General features: G+C 34.6%; 1 protein-coding gene across 1 annotated transcript; it reads right to left on the bottom strand.

The window, feature by feature from the left end:
- Positions 1-923: 923 nt before the first annotated feature.
- LOC148978374 (uncharacterized) lies at positions 924-4,337 on the bottom strand. The gene is made up of 5 exons (XM_039683218.2): positions 4,203-4,337; positions 3,725-4,033; positions 3,479-3,590; positions 3,142-3,193; positions 924-3,038 (listed from the first exon to the last, which is right to left on the bottom strand). Exons 1-5 carry the CDS (start codon positions 4,270-4,272, stop codon positions 2,955-2,957), a joined length of 627 nt encoding a protein of 208 aa, XP_039539152.2. The 5' UTR covers positions 4,273-4,337; the 3' UTR covers positions 924-2,954.
- Positions 4,338-12,040: the final 7,703 nt, after the last annotated feature.

The raw sequence follows: 12,040 nt of genomic DNA, 5'->3' as shown, positions 1-12,040 counted from the left end.
TGTAAATGACAAATATGATACAACAGGCTTTTGGTGGCTTTTAATCTGTCAATTATCAATGAATTGCATATATGAGCTGATCTGATCTATGAAATATACATTCACACCTAATGTATGAAATATGATACTCAAAACACACACATAGGCCTCACACTTTAGGCATATACATGTGTAGGGGCACAGTTTTGACATTTTACTTTACTTTCTAGCACTTACATATAACGTCCTATTTTCAAACACTCATAAGAGTGAACGTGACTATAGAAACTGTAACAATTTAATATTCAATTATTATTATTATTATTATTATTATTATTATTTTTACTTGTATGACATTACGCTTATTCAGCGGCGCGGCGCGCCCTCTCATGGCGAGACGCGAGAATCCATACTCGCACAGTGCATTATGGGAATGTTCTATCTTGAGCACATAGACATAATACATAGACGTTGTAACATGTTTTACTGGATTCATAAGGACCAATTAGGAGTCCAATCCAATAGGAGTCCAATGTTGCCCATGCACTAGACTAGACGGAAGCCACAGGATAAAGCATCGTTTAAGTTCAATCCTTTTCTATAGGTTTCCATCCACTTGAATTAAAAATAAATACATTTAGTTAATTTGTACAGCCTAACTATGGTGTAAAAATCAGTGAAATTCTTATAGATAATTAAAATGTACAGGGCAATGAAGACTGAGAAACTGCTTCTTTCCGAGAGCTGTGACCTCCATTACAACCTCTGCACATCCAACACACACCTTCTTACACACCTTCTTCACACAATCTTAGACCCCAATAAAACGAAGAGACAAATTTATTTATTTTTCACTATATTATAACATTTCTATAAAGAAATGTAATTTTTAGCTATGTATAATAAAACAAACACTTGTGTTAAATTGGAAACACACACTATAGAGGAAAGAAAGGAAAACTATACATAGAAATAGAAATAAATTATATAAATGAAAAGAGCCTTAAGATAAATAAAATGTTACGTGTGTATTTATTTGGTTTTTTTTTTTTACTTTTTCTTTTATATTGGAAACACTCATAATCAGTAACATATTGGTTGCAATGCTTTCTCCTACAGATTGGATTTATTTTACCAATGCATTGTCTGATAGAAAGGATTTCTTTTTTTAATCATGGTTTTACATTATGTACAATCATTTAAAACATGCTATACAGTACAATAATTCACATGTAGAAATCAACAACACAAAATAAAATTATGAACATTAATTTGCCCCCAACCCATTTAGCCTACTGTTATTTATCACATATGCATGCTACCACTGGATCAGTCCATCTCAAGTGGTCTAAAATTTCTTTGGGACCATTGCTTTTAATATGATTTTGATTTGCGTACAACTGATATTTACGGAAACCTCAATATATACTTTTTTCAATATATACTGTAACATTAAACTGACAACATGTTTTGCTATTTGTATTACTACAGACCTGTAAAAGTATCAGCCTAGATAGAAGGGCCTTTGAATATTGTCTCGAACAAAGGGGGAGATGCTGTGACTTGGAGACATTTAAACCCTTTTAAGTTTTAGGTTTTAAGGTCCCTCTCAGAAGTTTCTTGAGGCCCCCTAGTGGCTCCCAGCCCCCCTGACTGAGAAACACTATCTGTTAAGTTTTCAAAATGCATGAATAAAGTGTGCTCGATCTCTACTTTTTCTAATTTTGTAACACAGCTGTTGTGGGTAAACCAATTCAAATAAAAAAATTGCTCCATTGGACCAATTGAAATGGTTTGAGCCCAATGTTCCATTTACACAGCAAGGGTGGTAGCCTATTGGCATTTGTGTAGGGCTGTACAGTGTGACATCCAACAAAAGCAAACATTTAATGACACGCTTTTTTTTTCCAAACTCACTTCATATCATCAGCGTCGAGTGTTTGATATACAGTAACTTCCTTTTGTGATCTTATCTGAAGTGGCTTCATATCCAACATGACATCATGACTTTTGCGTAAACATATACGCCACTTTCGAGTCAGGTGGCGTGTTATCTCTACGCATTTTGAGCTATCCGCGAATGAGGCAGAGAAATTATATAATTTTTTTAAGTATTCTAGTGATAGAGGCTAGTATGTCGATTAGCATTGCATTAAAAATATACATTATTTTTATGAAAATAGCTGAGATGACTAAAGAACACAAATAAACCATTTATTGTCTTCCTGTTTCATCAGTCACAACAACGTGTCTATGTTGTACTCTGCTACAGCGATATCCGACATGCCTTATCATAACTTTTATGAATCGTTTATGAGTATGACACGAGAGGCTGTATATGAATGAGACATACATTACATTGCAAACTCAAAAATGCTCACAACACCCTATTTTGGGTTAAAAAAAATACTCTCCAGAGATATTTGAAATAAGCAAATGCAAATCTATACGTTTTTCTCATTTTAAAACATGTAATAATTTATAAAACTTTACTTCTAACGATTTATAGGAAAACGAAGCTGTATTTTCAAGTGATCAGCCAAAACAATGATGTTGTTTGGATTGTGATTAGTGATATTGGACTATATAACAAAAATGACCCAATGTAAAGCGAGAGTCTGCCATTTTTGGCAAATAAAGAAAATGTGTGTCTGAAAATATTTCTGGTTAAGGTTTGTATTTTGTGTGTCCAGTATGGAACATTAATGCCCTTTGTCAGTCATATGCCTGTTTAGGTGATGAACTGCAATTCTTGTGGCTGTTTTCAGAGATGGTAACACGTGTTTTATTCGTGTACTTCACTGTGTGGTCTGTGCTACAGTATACAACACTTTCAACCCCTGTAGCATCAGTGCGTGCAAAAGTCCAGCCCTCACTTGTGTACTTGTTTAATTGACTTAGGTTACACAGGCAATTGCTACTAAGTTCTGATGTAAAATGTTTAGCTTTTCTGAAAAGAAAAGAAAAAAATGACATCATAATTGTCCATACACCGAGTTGTATCTCTCAAAGTACTGACTGGTTTGAGTCTGTATCCTCCCTCTGGCTGGTGCCTGTGACTAAAGTAAAATGAGAAAATAAATCATTACTAATAGATTAAGTTTTTAATGAAAAGGACCATTTACAACTTATACACTATTTAAGTGATGGGGAAAAACTCACAAAGTCCTGTCCTGTTTCTCTGAGACTTAAATCTTTTCTTTTTTTCCATCTTCTGTAAACATAACTTACAATATCACATGTGTACAATATCACACATTTGACAAACGTTTTTTGATACCACAGCAAATACTGAGATGTGTTTTGCATATCTTTACTATACTCATCATCTTTTCTATTTTTAAAATTAGCGGATATAATATTAAAGCAATTAAAATAAATATATGCATGGTGCCAAATATTTACTAATAATTTTTTTAAAAGGTTGTCACTTCATCATACATGAAAACTAAAATCAATAAATTATCTCATCAGTTCATGGTGTGTTAATGTCTCTCACCTGTGAATGCAGAAGCTGATGGTGAATATCTGAAAGACCATAAGAACTCCAGAACATGAGATGATGATGATGATGTCGAGAGGCTTTTGTTTGGGTGATGATGGTTGGTTTTCTGACACACATAAGAGTCAAACACACATGATATCAGTCAACCAGCACTCTTATAGTAACTGGTTACAAACTATATTTGTTCTATAATAAATGAAATTGTTTTTGAAGAAGCAACAAATGAAATCATGGAATAACCTGTTATTGTTAATGTCCATCTTATTGCTCCTGGATGGCAGGTGTAGTTTCCTGCATCAGATGCTTGTATTTGATGTATTTTTAAATCTTTTGAAACAGCTGGGTTGATGTGAATCCTGTTTGAGCTGAAGTTTCTCATAGCACTGTTATTGATCGAGTAATAACTAAAAATAACAGAGCTGTTCATTTTCCATGTGAAATCGTCATCAAATGGGGTTTTGTTGCAGTGAAGTGTAACTGTTTCCCCCACAAACACTGTTTTGTTGATGTGCAGCCGAATCCTTTGCTCTTGATTTGATTTGGAATAATCTGATGAAAAGACAATAACTACATCAGAAGGTAAAACACATATGTGAACACATGCATCCAAAAGCTTGCAAGACACACCTGTTGCTCATGTCCTTAGTCACCGCCACTAAAACACACAATCACACAACACCAAAACCAAACAAACAATCACAACAATGTTATAACATACCTGCATAAGTCAGTAAATAAATGATGACCCATATATTTAGATGTAGGATTCTGGTTTGAAAGACCTCCATGATCGCAGAAGGTTGAAGCTCTCACTCTCCCTTCAACATGTCAAGCACTTCTGATCAACTGTGAGTCTGCAGACAGGAACGAGGGGAAGTGGTTACATGAGAGTGGGACACCGCCGAGAACCGCTGAGCTCAAGAAAGCAACGTGATGATCAGAACGTGAAACAGCATAAGATACTTACGATTATTACAGCTACTCTGAGACAACAAAAGTATTATCCAGAATATTCAGAATTGTATATTTCTTACATTTTATTTGAATAGTGCACTGTAAAAAAAAATATTTTCAACATTTGTTATCACAACATTTTTTTTCTATTGTCAAATCAACTTAAATAATTTATTTAGTTGAGATGACTTATTATTTTGAGTTTCTGTTGATTAAATCAAGCTCCTTCATTGTATTAACTCACTTTTTCCAGTTCAATCAACAATCAAAATTTTAAGGCAACCAGGTTACTTACTTTTTTAAGTTAAACCAACAACATTTTTTTACAGTGTGTATGGGTAGTTGACTTAAGATGTGGTCCTTTTTTTATTTCCTAACATCAAATAGCCCATTAGTGTACATGAATTTTATTACTTATATTCCATGTTTCTTAAATATGAGATCATAAAAGCAACGTTTATCATTTTTATTTTAGTTTTTTTTAAGGCTGTTTAAAATGTTTTAGATGGAGTTTAACACTTCACACCAGCATGCAGGTAATGTCATTTTTCTAAAAACTATTTTTATTATAATTTTTTATTGGTATTGCTACATGCTATTAAGGCATAAATTACTCTTTCTTTTATATCAGGCATGTACTATGGTGTAAATGCACCCAGAGTTAATTAATTAATGTAGAGGCAGGACTAATATTTCCTTTTAAATTCAGACAGTAAACTCAGTAGTGTGCATTACAACAGCAAACAGCCTTTGTTGAGTTGAAAGACAACTCTCATAACCCACACACTTCCTGTATTCTAGGACCCTCTGTACCACAGAAAACATTTGTGGAGCAATGCTAAAACATCTGCAGCTGTGCTATTTCTTTGCTTCTTTAACAAAATCACTTAATTGTAAAAGCTTTAAGCACATTTGACACACTTACAATGATGATCTTTGCTCAACCTTTTTGGCAGGACTTCTTCAATGAGGTTGAAAATGAAAAAGGGATATAAGAATACAGAAATCACCACAGTGTCAAACTAATTATAAAATGGATGGTTCAAGTTCTGGATGTTGATGCAAAACACCCCTTCAGCCATATCACTGTGCGGCTCACATATGTTTTCTGTATAGCAGCATTTCATCATAGGCTATATTGTCCATAGGAAATATGTCATTTGATGAATTTGCTTAGCAATTTAACATTACAATGAAAATTAATAAATGTGAAAAAAATCAATTGAGCACTTGTGCTTAACAGCACCCTTTTAGCCGTGACCTCTGATATTTTTTAATCTTTTAAATGAGAATGGAAAGATCTGTACAATCAGGTGTGTAGGTAAATGATGTGTGTGGTGAATAGATTCCACTGGCCAAAGCAGTTGAAAGAACGCGTGCACAGGCCGTTGTATCATTTTTCCACCTCGGTTAGCATCATAGATGAAGTAGATATGAAGCAAACAGACCAAAAGCCACTATCACTAACATGAGCTGTCGATCTGGACTTGTAACGGAAAGGTTATTGGTTCAATTCATAAACTCCTAAAAGTCTCCTGTCTTTTATATTCTGGTTTTGGTCCATTTTTGATCAATGACCTGCTTGTCATTATGAAGGAAGATAAAGTGTTAAACTTTTTCTGATGGTGGATTTAATGTTGCTTCCTATTGTGAGTTGACGCAAGCTCCAGTGAGGTCATCATTTAACACATTTTCAACAAGCTAATTAAAAGAAATACATAATTTGCTTTAAATGACTGACTTCCATTTTCTGGACAGATACATTCTCAAGTCAACACATGTTATAGTTATGTTCTGTTTTTTAAGTACATACATTCAGTCAATTTGGTTTTGGTAGTTTATTTTGTTCAACATGATATTTTTCACCAATACAACAGATTTTTGACTAACATCATACAGTTTGCTCCACATTGTAGCTTATTCTAGTGAAGAACCACCCACTTGAACAGGAAGAGTCAGTCTGACTGATATATAAAACAACCAATCACAGTTTGTTTTGTTTTTATGTACCATTTACTGGTGGATTTATCAGTAGTTAATATCATATTATTGGTATGACATTGAGCAACAATCACTGTGGTTTCACAATCAGTTGCACCCAAAACAAGGAACTTAATAGACACTTTGTTGTATTCTCTTCCTTCAAAAGTGATAAGGAATATTTCACAAACAGAAGTAAAGCAGAATACACAGATTGTCAATAATAAGTTGTCAATGTTTAGGTGTTAAGTGCCTCTAACAAAACTATGAATGTCTTTCAAAGTTTTGGTGACACTAAACCTGGCAAACTTTAGCAAATCCAGTGATTAGTTCCTCCCCAAAAGCCATTGGAAAACAATTTTGTTTCCATTTGTACCCAAACAGCTGGAAATTGCATAGAAGCCATGACAAACATGTCTAGAACTTGAAACTTTCAGACAGTATTTAGCATTTTGGGGGCAGTCAGTAAACAGACTTGTGGGTGGAGATGCTGTCTGAGATTGAAACTAAGTAAGGCCTTCTGCACATGAAGTAAATATTATCTCGAAGAGTGGGAGGGCTGTCAAACAAAAAAAGAAAAAGAGAAAGTAGGCATGTATGGAACAATCATGCCAGTTATTATCATCCAGGAATCACAAAGCTTCTGACCTAAAACTGCATAGAGAAACAGGAAGTGTCTTTATTAGGCCTAAATAGCACTGAGAGATACTGATTAAATGTTGACTATGCTTCACATGATCAAAAACATTCCACTGAAACAGCTTTGTTGTTAAAAGAGTAGTTTTTCACTTTAAACTTTCAAACTTTTTTTAACTTTTAAACCTTCACTTTAAAAAAATCAATAATAATTAATAATTAAATTGATAATTAATAATAATAATTTACTCACCCCCATGTCATCCAAGATATCAATGTCATTCTTTCTGCAGTCGAAAAGAAATTAAGGTTTTTGATGAAAACATTCCAGCATTTTTCTCCATATAATGCAAATTTACTAGTAACCAAACGGTTCAAGGTCCAACAGACACTTTCATTGCAAACTGCAAACTGTTCAAAGGGCTTTAAACGATTCCAGACGAGCTCAAATGCTCTACTGCTCTGTTCTGTGACGTTTGTGACTCTCCTGTTCGAACTCGTTCATCGAAACGAACAAATTGACTCAGAAAAAGATTCGTTCATTCGTTTTGATGAACGAGTTGGAACAGGAGAGTCACGAACGTGCATCACTGTACAGAGCAAGGCGAGCGTTTGAGCTTATAAAACTTAAATTTTGTTATTTATTTATTAAATGAGCGATCGTTTCGCTTGATAAGACCCTTATTCATCAAATGGAATCGTTTAAAGCCCTTTGAACAGTTTGCAGTTTGTAACTCAGTGTCTTTTTGAACTTGAACCGTTTGGTTACCAGTGATGTGCATATGGAGAAAATGCTGGAATCAAAAACCGTAATTTCTTTTTCGACTGAAGAAAGAAAGACATGTACATCTTGGATGACACAGGGGTGAGTAAATTTATCAGCAAAGGTTTTTTTTTTTTTTTTTTTTTTTAAGTGAACTACTCCCTTATTGAATAATAGTGCACTAATATGCAATGCGCTGGAAGTTTAAACGTCTGTCATATGACAGCCAGGTAAGATATAGCAAAAGTGGAAAGTGCTAATTGACAAAGATGATCTTTTAACATGCAGACTAGAGGCATGAGTATCCGCACAGCAGTGGATTAAATCTTCTGCCCTTTAGTCAATGGTCGGTGGCTATGCAAAACTAGGTTGAAGGGTTTAATGGAGTTTGAAGTTGATGTTGATATATTTGTGTGATCACAAAATTGATAAAACATCATATAATTAATTCACGGATTGCTTGTGAACAAGAAATTTAAATAATGTAGGCTATTGAACAAGAATGACATAACTAGCCTATATTTATTCTATACTCTAAGTAGGCTACTAGCTGCAAACTCACACCTCAACCACAAGGCAGAAGTGTTACAGTATGTGCCTTTGCATCCTTGAGCCCTTTATGGTAAAAAGACTTACAAAAAGAACATCATAACAGGTTAAATTATATCATGTATGCGTATAATAATATACAAGTTTATAATATTAAAGTATATTGTAAAAATAAAAATTACACTGTTGCAACAATATTTGCAACAATGAAAAGGAGGGTTGTAGTCACAAAAAAAGAAGCTATATTTAGTAGTAACTAGTACTTGTGTACTATACAAGTAAATAAATGTTATAAACTTTATATGCTCTGGTTAGAGGAATACAGTTTTATCTGCAAATTAAATAGTATTAGCAACTATTATACATTAATACAGACTAGTACATCTGAATAATGTAACCTGTATTGTCATCTGAATAAGAGAAATGGTGTGGGTTATAGTATGCTGTAAAAAGGTTACCCTTGCAGAAACTGCCCAGAGTGTGGTGTTCATGAAACTACCCACATACATCCTGAGGAGAGTGTTTTTTACATATGAGGGCATATAGATTTACTCCAAACACTACAGTATGCACGAGAAATAAACTATCTTGTGAATATGATGGTTGAAGGGAGTTGTTTGACATGACTCACAGTGGAGTGTGACTGTGTGAGTCAAACCATGACTGTTAGTTAGCCTCCTTGTTTTTATGTTATATCAGTGTGGTTTGTGTGTTAATGCTTTAATAACAAATACTTTATCAGGAGCATTTATGCTGATGTGTTTGGTGGAGATATGTAGGCTAACTTAAAAGTATTTGGAGGAACAGAAAAAAAAGACTTTTTGTGGGCGAGAGTGGGACAAAACTTAAATGTTGCGGGTGGGAGAAAGTAACAGAAAGAAGTTGAGAACTTCAGTTAAAATTAAAGCTGCAAGCAGCGATGAAAAGGGCCCTCCCACCCGGTGGCTTTAGGAAGACAGAGCACGGTGGGCAATGTGCTTTTAATTAGGTAAATACAGGTGTAATATGTAGTATATGACACTTATTAAACATGTTCAATTTGGAGCACATTGGAAATTGCATGCTTAAGTTACAACAATTGCCTTTTGCGTATATGTGTTGGCACTTAGCTACAGGTAAGTGTTTTCTAGCATTGGAGTATGTTGTTAGCATGTTTAGCATTTGGTAGCACTTTTTTTATATGTTTATCAGGAGTCCATAACAGTGTTAAACATGTCCTTTTCTGTTGCCTGTAGGTGGCACTATTGCGGTAGCCAATGTTTAATTTTTTTTTTTTTTTTTTTGCTACACACTCAAAAGTATCTTATTTTTCTTCACAAAAAGAGTAGGCCTACATATTTTTAGGGAGTAGTATAAGTAGGCAAATTGAGACACATCAGTGTCTATCTGGTCTATTTTTAAGTTAGCTTGTGTGTAGTTGTGTCAATGTATATTAAACTGTGTTTTGAATCTTCATCATCATCTTCGTTGTGTATTCCTGCACCCTTGCTGACAACGTGTGGCCATTGCAGCAGTGGTTCATACGTTTTTTTTTTTTCGTTTTTTTCTTTTTTTTTTCGTTTTTTTACTGTGGGTCTGTCCCAACACACACACGTGTGATCTTTGCACTTCACCACATGTTTACTTACTCTAAAAAAATGAAATAGGAAGATTGTGCACTTTACATAATATATTTACACTTCGCTTACTTGTAATAATTGTGTTTTTTGACTTTTTTCTATTAAGGTGTATGTAATTATGTCTCAACAGTACAAAATCCTAACGTGTTGTCTAAACACAAACCATTTATGTTAAGTAAAAATATTTATATCCAGAGGGTGGCAGCATAGTGCGAGTCAACTGCCATTTTGCCCGAACTTCATTTGATTGTGTTCAATCTGCTTAAATATATGTACAATTTAAGTTTACTTAATCCGTTTGTGTTTGCTTACATGATTGATTTGTGTTGCATTAACTGAAGCTGGGCAGTGCTTGTTAGTTCCCAGCATTCTTTGCATATGGTGGAATTAAGAGAGAATACATGTTCAAATTTAGTGTTATTTTATGTGTTTTTAAGAAAATGAGAAAAGGGGAAGACTTGGTAGTGTGTAATTGTGTTTAATGTTCAATGGGCTATATGCACGCATAAGTTCCGCATTTGACGTAAGGATGCTCGTCCATTTCCGGTTGTGTAGATTAAAGCGGAGGAAAACCGGAGAAAACGGGATTATGGCAGAGTCTTCAATATTTACTGTCCTCCCGTCTTTGAAACGAAACGTACATACGTTTAGATGTAATTTTATATATAGTTATGTTTATTTAATATAATTTTAAAAAGAAGCATAAACACAACGAGGGGTGTCTGTTTTATCTGTTTTTGTGACTAACGTTTCATTAGTATAACCATGGAGTATAAAATTCAATATAAATTCTCGGTATTGCATTGGACTCTATGATCGGCGGAAGTTATCGAGCATCCCTAATGCTTCACCGGAAATAACGCCGTGCATAGAGCCCATTTGTCACAGTGTTGGGTTTGTGTTCACCAGGTGTCCACTAGATGTCCTCCTTCCCCACGGTGTCATTCACTTATGAACTACATTTCCCACGATCCTTGTCTTATCATTGCACTCAGCTGTTCCTCATCAGTGATCATTGCACTCAGCCATTTCCCCATTATCGTTGACTATTCCCTGTATAACCCAGTCTGTTTCAGTGTGTTTTACGGAATCCTTGTATTTTGTGTCACACCACTTCTGGTCTGTGTTTAGTTCCTAGATTCAGTTTGTTTATTTGTTTTGACGGCTTCTATTGGTTTGACCCTGCATGTGTGACTACGAGTTTGGATTATCCTCTAAAATACTGCTTTTGGATTTAACCCGTTTCCTGTGTGTGGATCGTGACACAATTACATTGCAATTATTGAACCATTTAAATTACAGTGGGTTACTTACCATTGTGGAGAAGAGTAAAGCATTTTGTTAGGCTGAAGACTGATTCAGAAGTATTCACAGCTTATGCTTTGCCAGATGAAAGATGCTTAAAAGTGCTATATGTAGCTAATAGATGAGTATAGTCTAGAAATTGAATATGTGTGACACTAAAATGCATATAGCATTGGATGAATGAATATATTAATTTGAATAACTGAATCATATGAGGGAGCCCGTTTAAAATTCAATGACACAATTTAATTAGGCTGTGCCCAATTATAGTAAATAAGTTGAATCAGTTGCCCTTTTTTGATCTGGATCAGTCTTGTACAGTTAGTTCGTGTGGATACACAGGACACAGTACACATGCTCTGAAATAGCCAAGGTCACAAATATCCTTGGACAGGACCTGTTTCCATTGATGGAGAATTTTTATTATTATTGAGTTATTGAGTGAGGGAACGAAAAGTTTCTTGGATGAACACAAACTCATTCGAGGGAAATGCAAAAGATTTGAAAAAATAATTCTCCCATCCCAAATTTTTTCCACCAGCATGCCCCTTCGTAACATCCTGATTATTTGATAATGGTGAAATATCTATATCATTGCTATGGCCCCTTTCTCTAACCCATAAAAAAATGACTGGCAAATATCCTTCTGTATTGATATGATCATCTGATGAGTGGCAGACAAACTGGTGTCTTGAAAAGGAAAGATCATGTTCATGAAACTGTATGAAGACTGTAGACACAAACAACAGG

Source organism: Pimephales promelas, chromosome 7 (assembly GCF_988280905.1).
Source record: "Pimephales promelas chromosome 7, fPimPro1.hap1.1, whole genome shotgun sequence".
NCBI lineage: Eukaryota > Metazoa > Chordata > Actinopteri > Cypriniformes > Leuciscidae > Pimephales > Pimephales promelas.
The sequence above is the reverse complement of the archived record's forward strand: the minus strand, read 5'-3'. Positions and strand labels throughout refer to the sequence as shown.